Below are 27758 nucleotides of genomic sequence, written 5' to 3' on the forward strand. Positions count from 1 at the left end.
AATGAAACCTTCACCCAGACCTTCACAGCACATAAAGGAATACCACAGTTTTTATAGATAGAGTATAAATGACTCTAAGGTATTTTATAGTAACAACATACATATAGTATGTAAACTGAGCATCCTGCAACTCTTGTGCTCAGTTAGGTTTGATTAAGCTCACAGCAGCAATGTCTCAAGGGTTCAAACCGGTATATACAGTATACTGTAATTCACATGACTTCAGCACGGGTCCTCCGAAAGTCATGGATAAACTGACAGACCAAACCAAAGAGCTCCTGAGAATCACGATCAATTGGTTCTCCAAATTTAACCTAGAAGACCAAAGGAGAAAGACACGATTAGTTGTTTTCTCAAGAGAGAGAGATTCGAACTGAGGAAGGACCTCACAACTGAGCCACCAGTTTCCGAAAACATTACTTTGAAAGAATGAAAGTTTATTTACTTTTCAAGTGTATAAAGGTCATTCTTAGTTCCTCAAATTAAACATGTGTCTAATGACCTGCTGCCCCTGGCAGAAGGACAATAACAGGTCATTTTATTTTGCCGGCTTTATTTTGGTTCAAGTAAGGTGGTTCCTGATACAAGGTATCTTTTCAGCCATAACTTTGTCAGAGTCCAACTTACTTCAAACTAAGAATTACATGTTCTTCTTTCTCATTCAGAGCTATAATCCTGTCTGTCTGTCTATCTGTCTGCCGGTCAGTCAGTCATCAACTCTACAGGAAAACAGTTGCATCATAATTACATAAAACCATAAGGAAAGGCAAGCAATGACCCTCTTGGGCTAAACTAAAGGGTTGTTGTGCTTAGTACCACTTGTCAATGCATGTGCTCACCTAGCACAACATGACCACTGTGACATCACATATGCATAACAGTCTGTCTCTCTGTACAGTATTATGCCATTTGATACTCATCACTGTGCTGTGAGAAGAACTAATCAAATAACCGTGGAGCTTGTAATATATTTACAATTTACAACATAACGAGCAGTTATAACGCGAATGTATTTATTTAAATTTTAGCTGAAAAGAGCGTTTGCTCGGCCATAAATACAAAGGTTATACCGGTACATTGTAAAAGCTAGTGTGAGTAGGCTACATTTCAGATGGCAACAACCTGACTGCCGTAAGTCTTCCTTCTACCTGGGAAAGAAGGGAATGTTCAGAGTTGTCAGATGAACAGATGAACTGTATAGTTGCTTCAGGAGGTCCAGTAACCCTCCTCTTATTTCTCTCCTTCTGTCTCTCTCCAAATCCCAAAGCAGTGGGGAAAGTTGATATAAGTGCGGGAATCTAATTGTGGTCCCCGTAGAACACCACAGCTCACCCTTCATCCTGTCATATTTCAGAGCTCAATAGCAAGAGATGATGGATTATTCAAGGTGGAATAGACAAGCTGTGACAATGGACACATGCTTTGCTATCATTGCTAAAAAAAAAAACAACAAAAAAAACAAGATGTAGAATCACGGAGAATGTCTTATTGTAGACTTACGTTATTGCTTCATACTTTAACTGGGTTACCTGACAATGAACATTGAAAGTGTCTTTTAGGACAAAAGAAATACATTCTTTCCAGGTTCATCCAGTTTGTCATTTTGTACTCAATGTACTGTATGCCTAATGGAGGAGTTATGTCCACCACTCAAAAGAACTGTCTGCTTGTATGCTAATTCATCTCTGTGCTGTTGCAACACACCAGGATTGCTTTTAAAGCACATGGCCGGTGCTATGCTTAAAAGCACCACCTCATTTAAGAAATCACCTACACAGTCATTATGTACTGTACTTGAACAGTGCAATAAATATGTTTATGCCATGGCACCGAAACATAACAGGCCACCTAGGGCAATTACACCACTCTGATGGGCCGAGACGTGTCCTGTGGGAGTACATGACACTGCTAATGAGAACAGAAAAATAGAATTTGCTCACAACTAAATGCACACACCAGTTTGTATTTCTTTACATAATGTACTAGAACAGTGCCCGTTGGGGGGTGATCAGGTGTGATCAATTGGCTAATAAAGGGCGAGGTCGCCTCTGTCCAGAGCCTGGGCAGAAGCACGGCACTCCCTGCTGTGGTGTGGAACGCGTGTGCCGAATTGGAAGTCGGTGGGACGGACGGTTCTCGAGTTACGTGGATAATATAATATAATATTTGGTGCATTTATAGATAGATGCCATAATGTCTTGAGGCTCCCCATTGTTAACACTTCTGCAACAGTTTTAGTGCCATAGTCCTTCTCAATAAATAGATACAAATCTGCTAAACTGGTTTCAGATTTTAGCATTGGCTATTCAAAAATAGCAGATATACATATACAAGCTCACAGCATATCACTTTGTGACACACTGCGAGTTTGTACATCTGCTATTTTGGGACACATAGCAGTCATACAGTATGTACTTACTTGTACATGTTACACAACGTGTACATGTACACAATATGCTACAGAATAAGTTGGATGTGTGTTTTATAGGTGATTATTACCTTTCAGTTTGTCTCACCTTTGTTGGCGAAAACTGTTGCGAGGCATTACGGTCTATGCAAAACCATTTAATAATGTACAATATGGGAGCGCCGATAGCCAAGTTAGGGTTAAAAGGTTAAAGTCTGGACCACATAGGCTCTGAAGCCTGACAGTATGTCCCATATTGTCCCAGGGTTGATTCCTGGGAGTCACTCCCTGACTCTCTCTACTTGTTTCCTATCTCGCTACACTGTGGACTATTGTAGCCTCGGCCGGGAGGCGAACCCGGGTTCCCCATTCCAATGGCACGTACGTTAACCAGTCGACTAAAGAGTCATGACACGATAGCCAAGTAGCAACGCAGCACCGTATAGCCTACAGTCGTCCCCCCCCAACTGGAAGCGCGTCCACGCGCGCCAGCCAGGAGCCAGGCTCGACTGACTGGGGGGACCTCCGCCCCAGGGAGGGAGACTGTTTGGGCTGTCGACTACCCAGGTTAAGGTCTGTGCCACCTGGAAACATACTTGTAGAGGTTACCCAAACACACCGCTGCCACCAATGTAGCCTCGGCCGGGAGGCGAACCCGGGTTCCCCATTCCAATGGCACGTACGTTAACCAGTCGACTAAAGAGTCATGACACGATAGCCAAGTAGCAACGCAGCACTGTATAGCCTACACTATTAAAGGGACACTTCACCCTTTTTGCAAAAAAATATATGTTAATGACATTTAGAAGCTTTAGATCACTTTCCTGGGGGTATTTATGTGTGTAATATGTGGTTTTAGATATTTTAGATTGTAGCAGTGAGCCTGTTGTCTCTGATGTCATGGACACTGGTCTCACTACCTTCCTGGACTACAATTCCCATAATTCTTTGGTGCACTGCTCCTCCTTGTGGATAGGGGGGAGAGCTGTCTTACTGAGACAACATGTAGTCCAGGAAGGAAGTGAGCCCAGTGTCCATGACATCAGAGACAACAGGTTCACTGCTACAATCTAAAATATCTAAAACCACGTATTACACACATAAAGACCCCCAGGAAAGTGTTCTAAAGCTTCTAAACATCATTAACATATATTATTTTGCAAAAAGGGTGAAGTGTCCCTTTAATAAAGGAAAGAAATGCCAGGGAAGTAACTTACAATAAATATACAGAATATCTGTATGTACGTATAGGCCTACATACGTATGTGTATGTACTACGTAGTATGTACGCAGGCAATCCACGTATCTATCCATCGGCACACGCGTCGCACACGCGTCACACGCGCGTCGCACATGACCTGAGGGAGTGCACTAGTGCCGGGCGTTGAGTCAGTCTGATAGGAGGTCGTCCAGAATTGCCAGAAAAGGCTCTGGCCGTGACCAAACGAGCCAATTGATTACCATGGCAACCCCAGCCTAAGCTTGATTTGGCAAATTCCCCCAAAACTGTCGAATTCCCCACACCTGCCATTTGATCACTTAAGGCATAGTCTACTTTCCACAGATGAGTTTTCACTCTCCACACATTCTCCACAGACATTGACCACTGCACAGGGACTTTTCCATATTGGCACCAAAGGGACACAGACAGACAGTTACGATGGGTAATCAACCGGTGTGGTATGAATGTCTAAGCTACAATCCATTACTTTTATGTCCAAACTGACTCCCTCTCCTGAGGGAGAGTTAACAATGTCAGAACTACAGCCAAGATGGCTGATCTACAGCCATCTGCTTCAAATAACATTTTTCTTAAAGGTGTCCTACGCAACACCAGGGTCAAAATGTCTCAATAATACCACATGATCCAAGAATTTGGTTACTGGGTGACGTTACATTGATTAACACAAATTTTAACAAAGCATACTTTGTGTTACTCGCCAGTACAGCTGCGAAGAAAATCATCTTGGTTAATTGGAAATCTGAAAAATCACCTTCACAGAGACACTGGCTGAATGAGCTTTCATCATACTGTACCCCTGAAAAGATACTGTACAATGTAAGAAGAAGGCCTGCTGCTTTTGAAAAGATATGGGGCAAGTTCTTTGAGGTTCTACCTTCAATATCTCCTCTGGGTTGATGTGTTGTTTTATTTATATTGTTATTTTCATATATTTTACAATACAGAGTAATGAGAGCTGTGTAGTTTTCCTTTCTGGGGTTGGGGTGGGGGGTGGGTGGGGGGGGTTTGTTTTTACTGTTTTTTGTCTTTTCCTTTTTGAGTTTGTCTTGTCTTGTTTTAAAAAAAAAAAATCATGATTCTGTAATTCATTGTTGTAAATGATATCTGCATTATCAATAAATAAATCTTAAAAAAAAAAAAAAAGTCTCAATAATGGAGGTGTAGGGAAATCAACTTCAACCAATGCATAAGTGCTAGATATATTGTATGATCATACCATACAGATTGGTTAAAATAACAATCTATTGATAAAAAAATTATCCTGGATTGTAGATTTAATGAATATGGCACAGAAGTGACATATTTTAAAGACAGAAATCAGTGCATTAACCTTTAGCCAAGTCTATTCCACCTCTACATAATGCTGTAGTACACCCCCGGGGAATAGAGGATGCTGAAACTTTGGACAAAACTGTATAATGTAAAGGACTTTTCCTCTGAAATACATCTACCCTGCAGGAGTTGGGCGAGTAGGTAACCCTAGAAACAAATCACAAACGCATCTGGACCAGCTGAACTAAGGGAAGATCCATCTCTGGGGATGCATAACAAAGATATTGAAATAATAACTTTACCAATATGTCAGAGTAGAGTTTCTTCATCTCCTCACACTTCTTGGTAAGCACAGAAAGCTCTGCCTTGTACTTCTCGACAGCCACCTGGGAGGTGGAGAAAAGCATGAAGGTACTTCCTACTTGCTGGAATTCAAGCTATTACTCAACTTTTACGTTACATGTTCATAATGAGTTGTAGTGACAGTGCTGTTTGTTGACATACAAACACTTAAATTAAACCGTTAAAAACTTTTATTGCTATATTAAAAACATTATTGTCATTCTTCTTCTCATTGTTATAATAATTATCATCATTATTATTATAGTATAATAGACACAAAATAACTAATACATCAAAGGCAGACTATAAATTTGGGTTGCTGCAGCACCATCTGGTGGACACATGTGGATGGAGGATTACACAGATACTGACAGACGGCTTCATTAAAATAGTTTGGTACCACTACTTTGGAGCAGCTTCACTACTTACAAATTACAAGATATAAAGTTACGGTGTCCCTAATTGAACTATTTATAGTCAGCAAGGCATAATAGTAATACTCTACCTTTAGGTCATTGGAAAAGTTCAGGTGCTGATCCTTTGCATTTCTCTTCTTGTATGTTTTCCTGTACCGTATGACTTTCTGTAGTTCATTCTTCAAAACTGCAGGGTGACAGAAAATAGTTGCTTTAAATCTGAGCATGTGATGCGAAATCTGGCCTGTTAAAGGCCATATTTGTATTCATGACAAATGGTCTAAAACGCACCCAACATTTTCCTCCCGAAATGAGATTACATCAAATCTCTAAAAGAAAATCTAATCAAATCGAAAATAAAAATAAAAAAGTACAAGACATAATTAGTGTAGAGCAAAAACAGGAGCCCTGGGCTACTAAATATAGGGTTTAAGTGGTGAGCAAAAGCTTTTTTTCTTTTTACCTGAACACTTCAAACAAGACTACCCAAATAAGACACACTGGAACACTCAAGTCTGCACATATATTGCAGGGGTTACTCTTACTGGCTGATGTTTTCTTCCTCAGAGTCAAGCCAAGTACTAAGTTGGCGTAGACAGCACGAGAATGGCATTTTATGTAGTCATAGCACTTTATAGTACACGTGTATATTGTATAATATATAATATAGTATAGTATGTATAGTTGACATAGATACTCCACTGTTACGTTCTTAGTTTATACATGATTCATGATAACTACTTTTTATATATGTGATGTATGCCATGCTTTGTTTTTCCTTAAATGTAAGTCGCTCTGGATCAAGAGCTTCTGCTAAATGCCTAAATTGTAAATTGGCCTGCTGGCAGTGAGTGTGCACAAGGAATGTGGCACTGACTGGTTCAGCGGTCAGACAGACAGACTTATTGATAATTATTGATAAATTATTGATAGCATGAAAACACCAAATTACAATTACACCCTTATAATCCTGGCATCCCTATTCTAATTCTGGGCATGTGATGTCAGTTAAAAAAAATCACTATATAAAAGCTGCATGGTGATGGTGTGATATTTTTGGGTACTAAAAAGAGAACGCTCACACGCTGTTGGTTCCATGTTGTAGGATGTTTTTATTGCACCTGAGTGCTTGCTGTAACATTTTGGTCTCAAAACGTCATAGCAGCACAAAAAACATCCTACAACTGGAGTCAACAGTGTGCGAGCGTTCTCTTTTTAGTTCTCATGTTATATTTCTACCGAGCAATATGTGCAAGCACTGTCCACCGTCCAGCTTGCTTTTTTCAGCACCGCCTTTCTGAATCCAACTCTGATGTTGTCCTGCTACTTTGGGTTCTGGACCACAAGCTGCTCCCAAATCTGTAGAACCCCACTCTCCACATCAAGACAACTGTTATACACTTGTGGGAGGCAATGGGGGGGGGGGGGGGGGCCATCAATCTCTTCACAAGCATTTTACAATCGTACGCTGAACTGAGGTTGGATAGCCGACTCCCTGAGCAATACGCTACACAGAAATCTAGTGTGAATGCTGTGATCCTATAATGCTTGCATAAATGTAAATAACATTTTGGCTAGAAGTGTCAATATTCCATTGATCTTAGCAACAACCGCCTTTGGCACAGGAGTAAAATATATGATCTACTCACCATCTACCTCTGCAGTCAATCCTTTGATGGAAGCTATCAAAAAGAAAGGACAGAGAGATACGTTTAACTTTCACTTCACAGGACCTTCTAAAAAGCTGAATTTTAGTTTTTTGGTTGCTTTGACCAAATCTTGATGAGCGTATTATAATACCTCCTGGTACAGTCTCAAATTCAGCCAACTCCTGGATAAGGCTTGTGCCCACGGCCGGCTCATGTAACATGATTTGCTCTACAAGGGCATGGAGCAAGGTGAACTCTCTGGTTTTCCCACGCAGCTGAGAGAGCTGTGTGGACGAGAGAGAGAGTACAAAGTTACAATAACTGAAGTTATACTTGTGACCATATAGGTCACAGATTACTATGAAAACCTGCAAAACCCGTATGTCCGTCCATCAGTCGGTCACGCCACCATATATGACCGTCAGTCCATCACGCCTCGTGACACTCCATATATGGCCGTCTCCATATGTGAAGATCACAACACTGACCACATCAAATCCTGGATAGCCACACAGGGAGAAGACTGGATCATCACCTAGATCTGCATAGGAGCCGGCCATAACTCTACATCTGACCTCAAACCCTTAGATCTCCATATATGGAGCTGACCTGTTCTGACATTCCATATGTTAACTCTAGACGCCCCAAAGTTATTAGTGCAACTGCGCGCGGCAGCCGGCGAAAACTAGAGTTCTCAACAGGCCCGGAAATTAAGGCCCGGCCCTACCTGGGCTCTCCACCCTTAGTCTCCATATATGGAGCTGACCTGTTCTGACATTCCATATGTTGATCTGACCTCATCAAACCCTGTACACTCAAGACACGCTCCATATATGGCCAGTACAGAATTCATTCCATATGTTGATCTGACCCGGCCCCCATGACAAAGCGCCAGCGCTCGCCCAGCAGTCTGCTGTCACCCATGCGGAAGGGCGAGGCCGCTTCTCGCCAGTCAGGGTGTCTTACTGGTGATTATACTGATGAGTTATACTTATTGCGAACGCGGTGAGCACTTACTATGAGACCTAGCAGATCATGTCTGTCTGTCTGTCTGTCTGTCTGTCTGTCTGTCTGTCTGTCTGTCCCGCTTTTGTGCCCATATATGGAGCTGAGTGATTTGTGTCACCATGACTCAGCCATAACCACATAAGGAGTCCCCAAAGCAGCTATACGTCCAAAACCCAAATATGTACGAGCTGCGTTCGCTTCCCGCGTTTGCGCGTCTTACTGGTGATTATAGAGGGTATGCGCATGCATAAAGTGAATGGCAAATCGAGTGGCAAAGTGAGTGGTAAAGTGAGTTTAATGTTGTTTAATGTCGTTTAATGCAATCAGATAGAACTTTTCTGTTTGGATGTAGGGGCTGTCAAGGCCAGAAAGTCGTTTTTTGCCACTCAGTAGGCATTCCTGCATAAATTCCGGGTACCAAAAGCTCACAATGCATAGCAGCGTGATGCATTGTGCAACAATAAGAATGCAACATCCATGCTCAAGGCCAGCTAAGACCCAGGATGCATTGGTTGTTTCCCTACTACCCACCTAAATGGGGACATTCATTTACACATATTCCTTCATTGTGTATTTTTCTTATGTTGTCAACACGACCATAACAAAAATCTGTACGACTCCATCAATATTAGATTCTTTTATAATTACATTAATTATGGTAAGAGTCTCTAGTATTGGAGCCCTGTGGATGCTAGATTGCTTAATTGAAATGGAAGGTGAATCTCGGCAATGCAATCCTGTGATAGGAATTCATGGTGTTTTTCTAGGTTATGTTGTTTACCAAAGTGAGCCCCAGTGGAGCAGCCCTGCACTGTATCGACTGAACTTCCTAAAAACAAAACATTAAACTATTGATTTCAAGGGAATGTGTCTCGAATAGTGACAACTGAGCTCTCTCAATTCGACTTTGAGACATTTTACATCTGGGCCAGGACTCAGGAGGCCAGGCCATTAAACCTTCCCATTAGTGAACGCACCATGGACACATTGAAGCAGCTGAAAGGAAAATCTATACTAAATAATCTAAATGTACAAACACATACCAGCAATATCTATCAAAGGCCAAACAATTGTAAAAAGAGTTGACATCAGTATTGGCACATATTTTGGCTATGATACCAAAAAAAGGAAATGGCTCAGGTATTGTAGCTTGATGGAAGTACTCTGAATGCCAGAGCAAATGGCAGTTGATTTCCCATGGACCCAGCAACTGGTGACCATGTATGCATAGAGTTCTGCCATACCAATGATTAAATTACTTAATTGTAGTCTTATTAGCCAGTCTTACTCCAGCAACGATCAGACAATGGTGGCGGGGCCCTACTTTAGTTAAAGACGAGAGGCGGAATCCCTTGGCCTTCTCCTTGCCAGCGTTCTTGTTGAGGTAATTGCCAACAGCACGGAGGTACTCCAGCACGGAGACAAATGACCTGGCGTTGTACAGCTGTGTGCACATTCTGATCTTCTGGTTAACCAGCTGAAAGACAAACACAACGGAAACAGAGCAACGTTATTACTCTCTAATCTGTAACGCAGTGTGAGGCAGGATCTTCAAAACTTTAGACATCAGTGTTTTAACACTTACCTATACAGTATGCTATACATGGGATGTGATGTAACTGTCCTTAGTTCTATTAAAGTTGAGTACGTAAAATCCTAGCTCAGATCCAAGAGAAAAAAGCTGCTACCTTGCAATACCTCGTTTGAACTAACAAACTGGACAATTATAGATTATAGTCCGGTATATGTCTGTGTCAAGTACTAATAGGCTATAGTACAAATAGCAATTAAATATGAGAATTTTCCCATTGACTTGAATTGATTCCCCACAATAAGGTTTTTGTGTGGTGTGGATAGCCAAAAACGTGTTGATGCTAAGACAACAAAATTGAGAAACATTGTTTGCCTTGTCTTGTTAAACAATCCAAATTATAATAGCAATAATAAGTATTCTAGTCAGGTGCATAAGCTGTATAAACAAGAGACAGAAAAATGCTTTCACACAGAGACTTCAAGGAAAGCAATGTCTACCAAGGTTTTCAATCGATTTAGATGTTTTAACGATCCATGGAGCTCAAACTAAAAGTCCCCCAGCCCCCCCCACACCCACACCCACACCCCCCCCCCCCCCCCCCACACACACACACACACACACACACACACACACACACACACACACACACACACACACACACACACACACACACACACACACACACACACACACACACACACACACACACACACACACACACACACACACACACACACACACACACACGTTGTTTTTGGTAGCATGTTCTGTAGCACGTTCTGTTTTCATTTGTACAGCACTTTGGATCATTAAAACATCAAAAAGGCTGAAAGTCTCTTGCCTTTCCTGAAATATAGTATGCTAGCATTTTTCTGTCTCTGATACTATGACAGCCAAAAAGTCTATTCAAATTTGTATTTGAGTAAAATACAATAGTATTGACATATAGTACCTAATCAAAGTCTTTTGGGAATAGCTGATTTACAAGCTCACAAACGCGTAGTACTTATATATAAATACTCAAGTAAAGTAAAAGTTCCTAAAACTTTTACTTATGTACAGTACTTGTACTTAAGTACTTGTAGTAAATATACTTAATAACGTTCCACCACTGATGATTAGTTAGTGACTTTTCCACGTTCCACGCTTGAGCCCTGCCTGTCTGTCAGATGGCAAGCAAATCCTTCTTAATGTTCCGGGCTTAGGAAGTCTACCATGTCAGAGAATCCCGTGTTCGGCAACAAGAACGACTCACAGCCCCTTGTTTGATCATGTATTTGGAGAGAGCTGCATTATCTGCAGATTGCCGATTAGAGGACAGTACATTGTGCCAGAGTGTCCCTGCAGTGAATTCCAGCTGCAAACCACTCTGTACAATGACATTGTTCATCTTTCTGATATTTTCATCCAGCATGCATACTGTATGTGTTTTAGTCCAGATGGCTACTCAATGGATTGCAGCACTATCATTCTCTCGTACCATACATTCTGTTCATTCTGTGATAGTCAGATGATGAGAGATTAGAGTAACAAACACTGAGGTTCAAGAGAAAGCTTGAGAGAATTACTGTAGAAGCTGGGGGGTGTTCTTGTCTGACTGCAATATCTTTCTAACCTGCAGTCCACAGCAGCAATATAAACAACTTTATAAAGGTTTAATAAGTAAAAATGGGCCTGCTGAGACAACACAAACATTCAAAACAACTTGTTTAGAATTTGAATGTTAACGCAATGGGACTCTTTAGTAGAAGTTTGGGCTGTGTTGTGTAGTTAGCATGTCATTGCGAACTCAGTGAGCACTTACTATGAGACCTAGCAGATCATGTCTGTCTGTGTGTCTGTGTGTCTGTGTGTCTGTCCCGCTATATGTCCAAATATGGAGTGTGTTGCATCAATCACAAACAAATCACTCAGCTCCATATATGGGCACAAAAGGGGCCAGGTCCACATATACAGTAACAGCGGGACAGACACACAGACAGACAGACAGACAGACAGACAGACATGATCTGCAGGGTCTCAGCTGCGTTCGCTTCCCGCGTTTGCGCGTCTTACTTGTGATATAACTAGTCCAATTGGCGAGCTAAGTTTCTCTGTTGTGCAGTTGACTGGAAATTAATTATGACCCAAGTCAGGGATCCAGTCTAGGTCACCAAAGTTTGTTTGCATTCATTTATATGCTAAAAGAGTGACTTTGTGAGCTATTTCACCATACAATTATTATCCATTTTTGGATTCTACATTTTGAATCAACTGCGCAATGAATCAATAATATATCTCGCCGTTTTACCATGACAAGGTAACTAAACAACACATTTGAACTGTTTGGTGAGAATCCCGTGCTTGCCGTTGCTGAGGAGAGTCAAGTTGTTTGAAGTGCTATACTGAATTAATTATCTGTCACAACAACATTAAAGTAGAACATTTTTTTTTGCCACTGAAAGCACAAGCCTTACAGTGGTGCAGGGTATGTTAAATGACCAAGAGCTGATTTACTGTTTAGACACGATCAGGAATTGGGTGATTTATTTAATAAAAAACATACAATTTCTTCTTTGTCAAATGAAGAGTGTCAAGTTGTCTGCCATTGCAGTTTTTAACCGTCCACTAAACAGAACAGAGACTGCTTCACCCTCATGTTTAAATATAAAAAACTAAAGGGAAAGAAATCTTTCATGTATTAATGTCACTTATTCCGGATATCCTTTTCATTTATGTCTCAAGCCTCGATAGATCTGAACATCAGCATTTGCATACAGAATACATTCCCATGCTCATGCTTCATCTTGTGGAGTTTGTAATTGTAACATTTTCCAGCTACATATTTTAGACCATGTTCATCACAGTTCCAACTTTTGATTGGAGACCATAATTGAAATAATAACTCACAGGCTGCAGGTCGTTCATGCCGATAGGGAGCTCTCTCAAAGTCAGGAGCAGATCAAGTCGTGTGCTCAGGTAAGGGATGTTGCACATCTGTAGCGGGGGAGAAATATAAGCTGCATGAGAGTCTGTGTGCATTCAGTTATGCATATTATACAGAATATATGTATATTAAGTGCGCCTACTAAAACTGTACAAAGCCCTCTCTTTTGCTCATAGTTACGCACACAAGAGTGCAATTATTGTACAATTGCACAAGCAATTTCCATGTGATTATTCAGATTGATCTCAAAAGCAGTGGTGTTTGGAGATGGTTAGGGATATAGCAATTGATGTCATCATGAGTTGAGGACTCTCTGGCATGGAGAGTCCAGATGGCAAGACTAATCTAAATACTACTATTGATATAGGATGAACATAACAACATTGCCATACAGTATGCTTGTTAAGGATAACTGTTGGCTGTGTGTACTGTATGGCATACAATACATAACTGCATATTCAATCCTATATTCATTGTTGATAGACTGCACATTCTGTATGAATATATAGATATAATCATTCAGGGACCCATTGCAGATATATACAGTAGTGACAGTTTCTTGACATAGCTTATTTATTTAGCTTCATTTTTTTCTTCTTTTACTCTTACCTATGCCTCCTGTATACCTTACTGCTGTCACTTCTAAGACAACTGAATTTCTTGTCTTTTAGACAAGATTTTATCCCACGATTTTGCAACCCAGTTTTTTCACCCAGTGCCAATTATCTAATGTAATCCTGGGCGCTACACTTCCTCTGCCAACCTGGGGGGGCAGCGGACTGACCTCATGCCTCCTTCTATGCATGAGAAGTCCAAGCTGCTTCTTTTCACCTGACAGGGGGGAATTTCCCTGGCCGGACGTAGCGCGTGGGAGGAACACGTTATTCCAACCAGTTCCTTTGAACTACCTCCCCCCGGCTGGCCAGGGGGAGGTAGTTTGGAGACCAGGATTACTGCATGTTTTTGTGAGGGTACCTGCCCTAGGGGACACGGGGAGAACATGCAAACTCCACACAGAAAGGCCCTTTCGCCAACCCCACCTCGGGTATGGGCACTGATGACGAGGAGGGAACACGCACCCAGCACCCACAGCGCCCCTAGCGGGAATCGAACCCAGGACCTTCTAGCTGTGAGGCGACAGCACTATACCGACTGTGCTCTTATCTTGTATCTTATTAAGAGGTTGTATTAACTAGAACATACAGTAATGACAAGAACCACGCCCAGCAGTAAGGCAGAAGCTGTTTTTCTGCATGAGGATCTAACAGTGGACTTCATTTTGACCCTCAGCGTTCAACATTGGTCGAACAGTGCCACTGCATTTTTACCGAGATAATGTGTGTGAGTGCCCAAATACTGCAGCTGTCCAGGGTACCATTGTGACTGCGGTGTTATAAATAGGTTAGACACACATACACAACAACAAACATTGGGTATCTCATTTTCAAGTCTAGAGAGAGTCTAGGAGGTGACAGAGGGGATTGTGCAAAAGTCTCTGCAAGCAATTGGAATATAGCAGACATAAGTGGCAACCGTCTTTTCCTTGAACACAAGTCATTTGATTGGCGTGTTTACCGCAATGGAAAAAAAAGGACAGAAAAATTGTCAAAAACGTCAAATTAATAAATAATGAATAAACGAACAAATAAAATAAAAACATCCAGGAGGATCCAAAGGTATAATCAGCATCTAATATCATGAGTTGCAATTGGCAGCATCCCAGCCGCTACAGTATATAATACAGTAAGACATATTCAGCTCCGCTCTAGTTATCACGCCAGCATAGATAAATAAGAGTGAGAATACAATGTGTCTTTAGGAGCATTTGGCGTTGAAGCCTCATTAAGGTTTGTACCCGCAGGAGTCATTTACCTCCAAAGAACCTCCATGTGTGCTTCAGTGCTAGACTAGTGAGCAGAGCGTTTCTATATGTACACAGCATTTTACTGTAGGAGGCGGCACTGCATGTGTCTCTTAATTATCACAATCCTATACCTGGTTTCAGCTACTGCTGGAAAAACACTATATGGGCTGATATGGCACTGTTCAGTTGCAACACAATTTTGCACTGCAGCAGGGCTTCAACTAATGGTTGTCATAACTGATTAATCTGTCGATTATTCTTTTGATTATTCAATTAATCTGTGCATTTACCGAGTCTAGACCAGGGGTGTACACACTTGTTTTGACTTGAGAGCTACTTTCAAAATGACCAGCTCAACAAGATCTACCCACCATCGCTGAAAATAGTTTAACCCTTTTTGGCCGGGAACCCCTTTTGGTGTTAGCATTATGTTATGCTTTAGCTATTGAAAAATAGCAAATCTACAAGCTCATAGTGCGGCACTGGTGCCGTGCTATGAACTTGTAGATCTGCTATTTCTTTTTAATCGTAAAAATGTGGCACAAATCTTTGAATATATATTCTTTCAAAGTCAATGTTTTTAACTCAGGTCTAAATAGTTTAAATATAGAGGGGCTTTAGAATAGTGACGCTGGCATTACATATAAGACAAATGCACTTGGAATGGGAAATAGAGGGGGACCTTTAGGGCACCCCTGGTCTAGACTGTAGAGTGGCTGTAAAACTCACCTAACACACACTCTCGAAATTGCTTGAATGTTTACCCATCAGTCAAAAATGACCTTTTTGTCTTTTAATATTGAACAAAGGCAAAGTTTGCACATAATAAATGTTTAAAAAAGTTCTTCAACTGGTTCACCGGCTACCCTGCAGCCAATGACATCGGTCATATCACTGGCAAGGATGCGACGGAGGTGAGATGTGAATGGAGATTCAGCAAAGCTTCTATATGCAAGGCTCTCTGTAAGGAATATCTGTTCTTTGCAACTTTAGAAATACCACTAAAGAGATAGTGAAAACATCAAATATTACTATTCACTTGTGTTTTACTTTAAAGGACCATACCAGCATCAACGATACATGTCGTTGACATTTAGTGTGTTGGATTATGTATCTCAAGCAAGTAGAGAGGTCTGATATTGACATTTCTGCCGATCAACCGTTATCAACCGATACCGATATATGCCTAATTTGATTGTGATGCCATGCTGGATGCATTCATTAATGTAAGGTTTTCCAAAAAAAGAAAAACATTATCATAAATTCGGGAGAAAACCGATACATTTAAACTGATAACGATATTTTCCAATATGAAAGTTTTATGCAAATATCGGCCGATAATATCGGGAGGGCCGAGGCAGATAAATCGGATATCCCTACAAGTTTCAAGTCTCACAATCACAGGATCCAATGGCTTCCTTGAAAATCACACAAACCACGGCATGCTTTGGAAAATGGTCGGCAGTAATGTCAAGTAAGCATTGCCATAGTAGTCAATAAGCCAGACCACCAGTATTGTAACTAACAGAGATGTTACATGTCATGGGTCACAGGAATTCAAATTGCAGCTAGGAAAACTAAAGTTAACTGATCAAAAAAAGTACCTCCATCATGTATCGGTCCACTATATGCAGTTCTGCCACAGGTCCCTGGTGAGATTTATACATTTCCACATCATCAGGGGTTGGCACATACCTTAAAGATAAAAATTAAACATAATATTACCATAAATACTTTAAGATTGTCAGATATTGCAGTGCATGCTGTTGTAATAAAATGTTGTAACCACAATGAACCCATAGCGTCCCTATTCTGGGCATGTCATTAATGGAACGTTTGGTGAAAATAGGTGAATATTTTGTGAAATGACTGTTTACTGTGGTTTTATTCCTCTATTATTATTATTATTATTATATTTTATTGAAATTAGGCCCAGTGCAAACAAATCAGTCAGCTCCATATATGGGCACAAAACCTTTATATTTTAAATCCCTAGATACAAGATCTGTTTTAGGGAGCCCAGTCCAAAAATGCAAGTATCCAACATAGCACATTTTGCATGTTCTCCCCGTGTCCCCGGCCTAGGTACTGTAACGAAGTGGTCCTCCGTTACTGATATTTGGCACATTTCAATATGTGGCACACAAAGGAAAAGTCATGAGTTGAACTGGTTTATTGAAAGTATTATGAACATGAAAATGCAATATGTGTCAGGGCAATAAGTACAATTATGTAATATGAGACTGTGTTATGGGTACTTGAATACTGACTGCTTCTGTTCTATCTGTTCGGGCAAAAGAGTCCCAGGCTACCAGAGCACCATATATTGGTCTGGACTGGACCACAGTGAAATGGCCATTGGGGTGGTTGAGTTATGCATTGGAGCTGCTAATGATAATGTGATATGTGGTTTATCTTGCAATAGTGGGAATCATTGATATTTACTTACCGGTGTAGGGATATAGATGTATAGGTTCATGTGATGTGGGTTATGTGGGGTTCATAAGTGTTGCATGTTTAACCAGGTAGTATGGTAGAGTCTGCACTGATTGGTGCAGCTGCCTATAAAAGGCTGCCAGGAAGCACACACCAACTCAGTGTTGGATTCAGTGAGAGGGCATGGTGGAGCTGCACACCAACATGCCCTATTTGTTTTCTGCCTGTGTTATGCCATTTCCCATGCTGTCAACCTTCTTTTGGGAATAAACCACAGTGTGGCTGCCTGTTACCTCCTGACTCTGTGCTCATTTCCAGCCGCTTAGCTGGCCGACACTACAGGTACCCTCACACAAAAAACATGTAGTAATCCTAGTCTCTAGATACTGCCTCCACCTGGCCAGCCGGGGCACCCGATGGAGGGGAAAGGAACATGCATTGAAGGAAGCATGAGGACAGTCAGTTGCTTTCCCCAGGTTGAATATCACAATTGACACTGGGTGAAAGAAATGGTAAAAAAAAAAAAAGGATCCATCATATAACTCATTTTCTATAAGACAATCATGTCCGATAATCAGAATGGCCGGTCACTCACTTTATGACCACTCACTCCTTTTAAGGAAGCAGGGTTTATATAAAGTCACAGAATGTGCTACCGAGACACTCATTAATATTGCAGCCGCCGTCGAGAGTGGTTCTATCCAGATTCTATTCCTCAGGCTTTGCCATAGCACATTAAAATATATATTACGTTTTCACGGAATAAATATAATCCTCCGCACGGTACATCGACCAACTACTCCTTCAAAGGGTCGACCTCAAAAAGCCGCTCAAACTGTGGGGCAAAGAAAGGCAAAGCATTTTTACCTCCTTTCAGTGGGATATTCCTGTGGGCATGGCAATGGTTTCCATCTCCTCAAATAGCTTGAGATGAAAGTTTTATTAGCTGCTCCCAGTAGGTGGAACACAGTAAAAGCCCTGTTATATTTGGTTGTGTGTCTGTGTCATGCGGCGATAATAGCTGATTTACATGCTCACTACGCGCCACGGTGGCTATTTCCACTGCACGACCGTTGCACGCAACTACAGAGGCCTCTCTTGTATAAAAAAGTCGGTGCAGTGCACTCACAACTCTACAGTTGTCATTTTTTTACAGACAGTTTCTAAGCCCCCTTTTTTCCCTCCAGTATATAAAAGACCTACCTCATCCTGGGCACACCTGTCAGCCTCTAGTGTAATGCTGTAAGGAAGGACTGAATATAAATGTGGGTGGTTATTTCTTGACATACCTCCTCAGGGAGGTGATCTGCTCATCAGATAAGCCTCCATCCACCTCCTTAACGATAAACAGTTTGTCCTTCAGTTCGCCCGGCCGGACTGGGAAACTTTTGAGGAAGATATCTAGGAGAAACGATAGTTGAAGGCAAAGGATTTAATGAACACCCTCTAGCACTGTACATGAAAGCGTCCCCCTTGACAGGGAGTCCCACTCCACGGGGGAATGACTCAAATGGCATTTTGAAGGGAATCACATATACAGTATGCAGTACTTTCCGTGGAGTGCCTGAGGGAAGTGCACTAATTTGTATTGTATTCTATTAAATCTTTTTTCCTGACTTTTCTTTTTAGAGCTCTCCTTCACACAATATATACCGGTAATCGAAGAAGCAACCACGATGGATGTTATGAAACAGTTGTGATGTTCAGAGACGCATGCTTTGAATGAGTGACAGAGTTCAAGGATAATGTTGGTAGGTAGGTAGGTAGGTAAGTAGGCATCTCTCCCGCCTTTGTTGAGTTTAGGGGTTGCTAGGCAACGCCTCAACTTCAAAGTCCCATTCTGTTAGTGGTCATTATGGCTATAGGTTAGGTACTGCATCATTACTGCATCAAACACCAAGTTGGAATTGTCAAAACTGATCAAACAAAAACAAAGCAATTATACTCATGATAAATCAGGTTAAATGTTAAATAGTTTGAATGTACACCCAGCATCCACTGATGTCTCTAAATCCTGCATACAAAGAGACTCATGGTTAAATGCCCCCCAACTGGGGCCGGCAGAGTTGTATTCCTATTCAGATGCAATGACAAAAGAATGAATGAATCACAGGGACCCTATTCCGGGATTGTCATTAATAGGCAAAGCTTACAAATAATCACAAGGCAACGTGTTGTAAGCTTGTATGTCGATATTTTCACTATTTAGTGTACAACAACGTTTTTTGAGGGGCGCTAGACCCTCCTATATTCAGCTTTTAGTGAATATTTAGTGAATATAGGACACTTCGTCCAACACAAACATTAAATTCCCATTGACAATAAATGGATAATTCCCCTAGTGTGGCTATTCTGATGGCAGACCCTTGAACGGTGTTGGTGGCAGATCGAAGCAATGGTGCAAGTCTGTATGTTGTGACGTCTGCCGCCAGCCCCACAAATAGCAGATCTACAAGCTCAAAACGCATCACACTGCGTGAGCTTGTAGATCGCCTATTTTCAGCAAGTATAACCCGGTTAAACCTGAAGCCTACACTTGTACTTGAGGGAAACTGGAGGGCATAGTTTTGACAAATGAGTATATGAAGATGCTGAGCGCATCCTACTGGGCTCGGGATACCACCACAGGTGTACTTTTAATTACCAACTCAGACATTTTTCAGTCATTAAATAAGACAAGTTGGATCTGCGTTATCCTGTGTTAAAGAGGGCTCTTGTGGTAAATAATCACATTCATTAAATATTATTATTATTCTTAACAGGCATGCAACTGTCACTTGTCAATTGTCACTATAGCCTTACACAAAGTCTACCTTCACATGAAAATCACAAATGTATTACTACAATACGGTCACCTGATTGTGCTGTCTAGATCCAGCTGACAAGACAGTCAGCATTTCGAATGACGCAAAGTAACAGTTTGTGATTGTACAGAAAACACTGACTGCATATGATGCCTGACTGAAGAGTAGTTGGGACTGAGCTGTTGCTATGTGAGGAAAGGCAGATGAATAGTGAGCATGCAAGCTAAATATGCATGTGTGTGCATGTGGATGTGGGAGAGAAGAACTAAAAGAGAGAAGATATCCTGTTAACAAAACAATGTTTGTAGACAAACTCTGGTCAACAACAAAACAAGCCTACTGCTTAGGTGTTCTTCAAAGTCAGCTATACAGAAAGCCACATGATTTCTTAGTAAGGGGGAGAGTAGAGGGAGAAAGACAGGAAGAGAGGGAGAAAGAGAGATTTATTCATCTCTCAAGGCTCTATCAGGCTTGCGGCAAAAAAGTGATAGTGAGGGACCTGCAGGAAGCGCTCTACAAGTTTAAGTCCGATTTATACTTTGTTGTACAAAGGTGTTGTACGTGATGCGGCGAGGAGGCATCACATTGTGGTTCCGTTATGTATAAATGGTTCTGTTATGCATTAATTAAGCACGACGGAACCAAAGTTTCCAGGTCAGCAAGGAGTCAACTCTGCTTGAAAAGGTGCAGGAAAGTGTTTTTTAAGTGAGTGGGGGGGGGGGGGGGGAACCCTTTTCAGTTAGAAACACTTTTCAAAATAAAGCTACCCTTAAAAAAATTTTGCCTAGTATCCTATGAAACCGCTGTCATTGTCATGCACAGTGTTCCATCCATATCTTATGAAAATCTGCGTTCTAATTTGGTTCCCAGCCTGCACACCTGAACTTGATTTTCTTTTGAAGTGTGACAATGATTTAAAATTTGTATATTGACTTTGAACACCTGTGACAGGAAGTTTGTAAAATAATAATAATTTTAAAAAGACATTATTAGTGTGCAGTCACACCGATGCATTCACACATTCTGCCAGTGCAGCGGATTCTGCCGCTCCGTTCCCATTGCTTTTCAATGGGAATGGAACGTTTTTTGGGGGGGCACTGTAGACTGCACAGACAGATATGGATCATATGGTGCTGCTTTATTAGGGACGCATTGCCCCCTGCTGGTACAAATTAGCCAGGTCCAGAGTTGAGAGAGAAAGATGAAGCTGCCAGGGAGCCCTACTACATATTGTATACAATGATTCTGAATTATGTTGCAGATGGATTTCACAGATAGCTTCTGCTGCTTCACACACTTTTTTGACATCAGTGTTGTGTGAATTCATGTTTTTTGAATGTTTCTTTACAGATTATCTTTATTATACAGATTAATTATGTTGTATTCATGTTAAATGGGTATTTTTTAGACCGGACCCACTGTTGAAGACCCATGAAATAAACTAAATGTAGCTCTGCAGTGGAAAAGTCGTTGCATCAGTGAAAATGTGTATGACCAAAAACTGCAACAATAGGTCATGAATTATATATAATGATATTCTTTTAACCATTTAAGCATCTGGTTAAATATACAATACATATGGAGCGTGACCTAAAGCTGTTCATGCCAATAGTGTAGCTCTTCCCATAGACATATAAAGGTAGACACGCCCCTTTCGGCTCTGGAGCGTATGTGCTCAAGGGAGGGCAAAAGATTCCCGAGATTCCTTTACGAAGCCCCGCGGAAGCACGAGTGTGCGTCACAGAGCGCATGTTTCGGGTCTGATAAGTCCCGGAAAAGATGCGCTGTGATTGGCCAGTAATCGGCCAATCACGTGACGTAGTGTGCCGTCCACTCTTCCGGCGTACTGGTGTGAATTCTTCCGCCCTCCTGTCAACAAACATTGCTCCAAGGAACTGCAGCAGCCAATGAGGCATCTATTTTTTTAATATCTATGGCTCTTCCTATGTTGTGCTGCCCTCTGCTGGCTGCAAAAAGAGTTACCTCATTTCACACAGGCAATTCTCAGTTACAGCTGCTATCAAAAAGGCCGCCTGGGGCAATTTAACAATACCCAGTGCAATAATGGCTGTTGTTGATTTATACTCACTGAAGTTGTGGGCAATCTTCTGGTCCAGCAGTATGTGGATGCTATTACTCGACTCCACCAGGCTGACTGCTGCCAAATCCTGAGCGGCAAATTGCTCAAGCAGACGCGATGTGTCGACTTCAATCGTCCTAGCACGCGTCCAAAATGATCGGTCAATCTTAAGAGAAAAATATCACATCACTGCTGGGACAAATTCACATTTTACAAAACAGATGATAGAAACTAGGCAGATCCAGCAAAAAAAGAATATTTCCCGACAACATTACGAGAACAATCCAAGTTGACAGTCAGGGACCTTCCAGTAGTTATTTGCTTTAACATGCAACACATATGAATTACATGATTTCTAGTCTAAAATGTCACAAAAGCAAAAGCAAAGAGTCTTACTCGTACCTTATCTGAAACAATAAGGTCCCAGTGGAAGGGCTTGGTTCGCTCCGCTGGGGGAATTACATTGGGCTTGAAGCAAAAAAGTGGAGGAGGGGGTGGGACTCGAAGGGGTGGGATCTTGGAGGCCGAAGGGCCCACAGGGGCTGAAGGGACAGGAGAGAGTGGGACATTGGTAGTACAGCCAGGGAAGAGGGCAGGTGAGGGAGTTGGTGTAGATGAGGCTAGGTCAGAAGAAGCTGCTAGGGATATAGGAACAGCGGATGAAGGCAGAGAGGATGAAGGCATAAAGGACGTAGGCACCGGGGAAGTAGGCACAGGGAACGTAAACACAGGGACAGGGCACGCAGGCACAGGGACAGAGGACGCAGGCACAGGGGATGCAGGAACAGGGACAGGGCACGCAGGCACAGGCACAAGGGACACAGGGACAGGGCACGCAGGCACAGGCACAAGGGACACAGGCACAGGGACAGGGGACGCAGCCACAGGCACAAGGGACGCAGGCACAGGGGATGCAGGCACAGGAGCAGAATTTGTGGCCTTTAAAATGCTGCGTGGTTTAGCCACAGGCGGCTTGCCGTACGCAGCAGGGGGATTACTCAGACTTGTGTCCCATGATAAGCGAATGCCAGAATTCTGGCCCGCATTCACATGACCATCAGGCAGAGGAAGACTTTGCTTTACGACGCTGCCCGGCGACCCGTGTCCGCCACTAGACATGAGATCTGAGTGAAAGTGTGCTCCAGTTGACAAAGTGGGCTCTGTGTCTTCAGCCGTGCCAAGGCCCCGCTGGCCCAGGGCCCTTGGATTGTCATAAATGTTCTCAGATTGAGACTTCCTCTTCCACTCCAAGCACAACTTGTCAATGGCCTGGACCCAAGCGTCTCTCTCCTTCTGAAGAACCTCAGAGCTCTTTGTTTGATCTGTCACTAGCACACGGAAGCTGCAATACATCAACCAAACACCCAGTTAGCAAACACAACTTAAATTAACTTCCCTTATTGGCAGTGTGACTGTAAGCAACACATGACAATTGCCAGACTACATTACATGCAAAACCAATATTTATGACATTTTCTAAATTAGGATATGTGGGGGGGTAAATATTTCAGTGATAATATATGGATGGGAAAAGGGTTTCACGTGTTATAAAATTGTAAAACTATATAGAATCACTAGGCTTTAAATCATGTTACAACAGGCATTAAAAGTTTAAAACCTTCCTGCAATGAGATTCTCACATTCTCCCCATGCATCTTTTCCAAGCCAACTCACTGGTACTCATTCTTGTGTGTGATCAGAATGAAAGAGTCAGGGCCGTGGGGTTTCTCTACACTGGTGTCTCCATCTGAGAGGTGAATGACGATGGACGGGGTTACTGTGGACGTCACCTCACTATCAGATGACCCTCTGGGTCCAACTCGGACCATGGTCAGCCGAGCCGGGTGGAGATGTACCTCATATCTGTAACAAAGATGGAGATAGCCAAGTGGTAGTTAATATCTGGGATTGCAAGTCAAATCACATGGTCATATATATGTTTCTGTTGAAGAGTATTTAGTGGTGGTATAATTGCAGTGCTTGTGTAATGGACACATACTTCACCCATTTGAATGACGCGAGTCCCCCTTTGTGCAGGAACAAGACACCATATCGAAGACTCTTTGTTTCTGGAGGCTGCTGGTGTGTATCCGCACTGCCTTCTGTGGGCTGGCTATAAATGTTCCCGTAGATTATCTGATTGACAAGCTCCATGATCTATAAATAAACATGAATTAACAGGTTATGTGAAAAAGTAGTAAATAGAGCACAAACTAAAACATTATTATTATTATTATTATTATTGTGACGTGTTACAATAGTGTTTGACAATTAACTTTTGTGCAATTTAACTAAGGACAATCAACACACTAAATAGGATAGTAAAGAAAGCCTGACATGGCCATTTTGGAAGTGGCATGTACTGTACATTTGTGTTCATATTTGGAAGCCTCGGTAATGTCCATAAATCAGCTGTGAGAGGCTTTCAGACTGCAGAAATGCCCAAGCCAAGAGCTAAGGCATTGGCAAAATTCGGTTCAGTGTCTGTGATAATTGGCAGTCGCCACTCGCCATATATTGAGGAGGCAATTCTGACTGTACGTGTGAGTGAGTGTGAGTGTGAGTGTGAGTGTGAGTGTGTGTGTGTGTGTGTGTGTGTGTGTACATGCACAAGCAGATACATGTGCATACCTGTGTGACTGTCCAAGTTTGTGTGTGTGCTGTTCATGTTGATTTCATTGTGTGTGAATATACTGGGATCAACACCCTAACCTACTGTAAGTGAAAGAATAAAGTGACCTTGTGTTTATCGTCCACTGAGGTGGCCTCCAGCTCATAATCATGATGTTCTTTGAAGGACACAGAGAACCTAGAGCCAACTCCATCATCGCAGCTCTTGACGATAGCGAAGGGAAGCTGTCTCTTGACGATACCTTTCTCTATGCTGCACACCATTTTTGTGTTGAAGTCAATCTGAAATTGAATGTACATACAGACAGTTTCAGCAAGACTTTCTACAGTACACGTGACAGTATGTGCAGCTGTAGAACTATTTAAATGTTGTGAAGTTAATATGTTAGCCCTGGACCCAGTCGGAATACATTCCACAGTATAATCGTCAGTGTTAATTTAATTCTAGTGTACAAATGACACCAAATGGACCTATCTATTTGGTGACATTTGTACTATCTCAACACCAAGGATTTTACTGTGTACTGCACTGTTGTTATAGCTAGCTTAAATGTATACTTTCAAGAATTGGGCTTCATATCAACAGTCACGTTCAGACTCATATTTATTAAAAACTTGTATTTTCATAATACCAAGGCTCACCTGAAGAACTCGCTTCTGCCACCTATAGCGTGAATTCTTGTAAACACTGAAGTTGTACTGTGTGGGTTGCACCTACATCAACAAAGGATACAGGGATTTATCACATGAAACAATGAGGATGTTATGTTGGTTAGGATGTTATGTTATTACCTGATGGAATCAAACACCCTAATGCAGAGGTGGTCTCTTTGGACGTTGTGAGCTTGTTGGTCATCTATTTTAGCTATTCGTCGGATAGGGCAGCAGGCTTACGTGGTAGCGTGATTTTGTCAGATGTAAGAAGGGGAGACTCCAAGGAAATAATGTTGGTAACCACTGTGTATTGTGAGTTATGTGTTCCAACTAAGGTGCATATATGCAACTTGCCAAATTCCTTCCTAAACATAAGCACACCAAGCTGGCCATGACAGACAGGCTTTTTTTAGAAACTGCTCGGACAGGACAGACAACTTAGACCAACTTGATTTGGGGCTTGGAATGCCCCTTTAAAAACAACTTGCATTGACCAAAGTGCTGTACAGACAGCTCATAAGGCCCAAATGAACAATATATGGGCACAAGCACAATCCAAAACTCAGCCACATCAGGAGGATGCAAACACTAATGAATAAAAGTGAGTTTTGAGTCAATGGAGGGGGCTGACACTAAAATCTTGCAGAAGGTAGTCAGGGGAGCTGAGAAAATCGTCCCTGTCTCCCTCATAGAGTATTAAAAGGATAGAGACTGAACTGGCGCGAAACTCCGCCCCCTCCGCTATTCATGTCAGTGGAAGTTGCTCAGTGGAATTTTGAAGCACCCGAAGGCTGCCGGAAGGACCATCTATTTCCGCATTTTTTCGCTGATTCAGCATTTGGACACCAAATTTTGGTGTCCAAATGCGGAAGTGCAGCTGGGCTTTAACATTGGGCGCTCGGTTGCACGGTTTCCTCATCAAGAATCCACGGGTCCGCCTGCAGTCCTTCCTCTTACCACTAGGGCCCAGCGCTTTAACATTGGAGTGCATAGCTGGCCCCTTGGTCTCCCTGCCCTCTATTGAGAATCAGGACCTCTACAGAATAGAGGCCTTAACAAGGCACTTGTCAGGGACCCCTCACACAAACTCTTTGCAAGTTTAACCTAACTACCGAGCATGCCCAGAGCCACTGCTGCAGAGTCACCGTAAAAGTGTTGCTCAAGCCACACTGTGTAAATTAAAAGGATATACTTAAATATCACAGGGAAGTGGTTACCAGCAAGAATCCAGCTTTCCTCCTTTCAATGTTTTTGTAGCGCGTCACGCCCGTCACATAGTGACATGATATGTCGGGCATCAGTTTGTTAGCCTGCATGGCATTGCCAGACTGATCACATGGCTATCAGTTTGTAGCTTCATGTCGCTGGCTTCCACTGAAAAGTACTTGTAGCCTGTTGCATTGTCACAGCTAGTGTGAACACAGCATGAGACTTTATTATCTGGACACTTAATCATGGACACTTGCTCTAATAGGCCTACATGTATTAAGTGACATGTACGCTGCTTCTACAGGAAAGACAGAGCAATTCTAAAATACTTTTTGTAGGATTTTACAGTGTGGGTTTCAGTACCTCCTCATCCACTGTCTTCTGTTTAAGCAGCTGCCGCCGGTCCTTTTTGGCCTGGTTTAGAGCGTCCTCAATGGTCATCTCTCCACTCTTGACCTTGTTCATGATGCTCAGCTGCATCTCGTTACTCAGCTGGAGGAGAGAGCACAACCCATAAATGATTTAAGAGACAGACAGAAGAAAGACAGACGACAGACAGACAGAGTGTGTGCTGTGTGGTGTAAAAAAACAAATGTGGACTCTGGGGGGGGGGGGGGGGGGGGTAGCCTTGAATCAAGACTATATCATAGATGAATTACGAATTTTATCGATTCTGACATTTCCATATCTATAAGTCAGACTCATAAAATACATATATGATGATCCAAGGCTGGGGGGGGGGGGATCTCTGGGTGATTTCTGCTAAACAGATTCAATTTCAGAATCAGATTCTGACTACTAGCCTACTACAAATAATATTCAAATCTCAAATGTCAACTGTCACGGTTGGTCAGATTTATGAGTAATACGACTCGGTTCCTAAAAGATAACAAGGACTGCAGTCGTGCAGTGTGCTTTTGAGGAAGTATAGCTGTCAGCTCCCACATATAGCTATAGACAAGACAACTACAGTTTTCATGATTATGTTCTTGCGCAAATCCCATTACTGGAGAACACTCCATTACGACAACGTAGCACCAGTAGTAGGCTATATGCATGCATAGCCTACTGTATATGACCTACTTGAGTCTTTGAACTTGATTTTGGGGCAAAACAAATAGAGATCTTACCTGTGGCAAAAGCTCTTCTTGGCCTCTGTCCATCTTGGAGAGATTGTCCCTTTTCTTTGGTCCAATATTAAGCATAATGACAGTGACTTTAGGCAAAAAACGATGCAATAGTCTCAATCCAGCTGTTTGTACTGCGAAGGATCTCTGCGCAAA

At 42.0% G+C, this 27758-nt stretch overlaps 1 protein-coding gene across 2 annotated transcripts; it reads right to left on the minus strand.

Annotated features, from left to right (window-relative positions):
- On the minus strand, positions 1 to 27754 carry LOC308315762 (uncharacterized protein). Of its 2 annotated transcripts, none has more exons than XM_080763891.1 (17): positions 27606 to 27754; positions 26839 to 26967; positions 25255 to 25326; positions 24721 to 24894; positions 23981 to 24138; positions 23662 to 23844; positions 22384 to 23323; positions 21991 to 22147; positions 18387 to 18498; positions 16266 to 16356; positions 12761 to 12847; positions 9662 to 9814; positions 7481 to 7613; positions 7330 to 7362; positions 5770 to 5867; positions 5225 to 5308; positions 1 to 314 (listed from the first exon to the last, which is right to left on the minus strand). In XM_080763891.1, the coding sequence occupies exons 1-17, from the start codon at positions 27678 to 27680 to the stop codon at positions 213 to 215; spliced, it is 2781 nt and encodes a 926-aa protein (XP_080620017.1). In that variant the 5' UTR covers positions 27681 to 27754; the 3' UTR covers positions 1 to 212. The 2 variants fall into 2 exon arrangements, with proteins under 2 accessions (XP_080620017.1, XP_080620018.1); XM_080763892.1 differs by lacking the exon at positions 1 to 314 and adding an exon at positions 702 to 719.
- Positions 27755 to 27758: the final 4 nt, after the last annotated feature.

The sequence above is a fragment of the Protomyctophum bolini genome, assembly GCF_963924005.1.
Source record: "Protomyctophum bolini genome assembly, chromosome: 5".
Lineage (NCBI taxonomy): Eukaryota > Metazoa > Chordata > Actinopteri > Myctophiformes > Myctophidae > Protomyctophum > Protomyctophum bolini.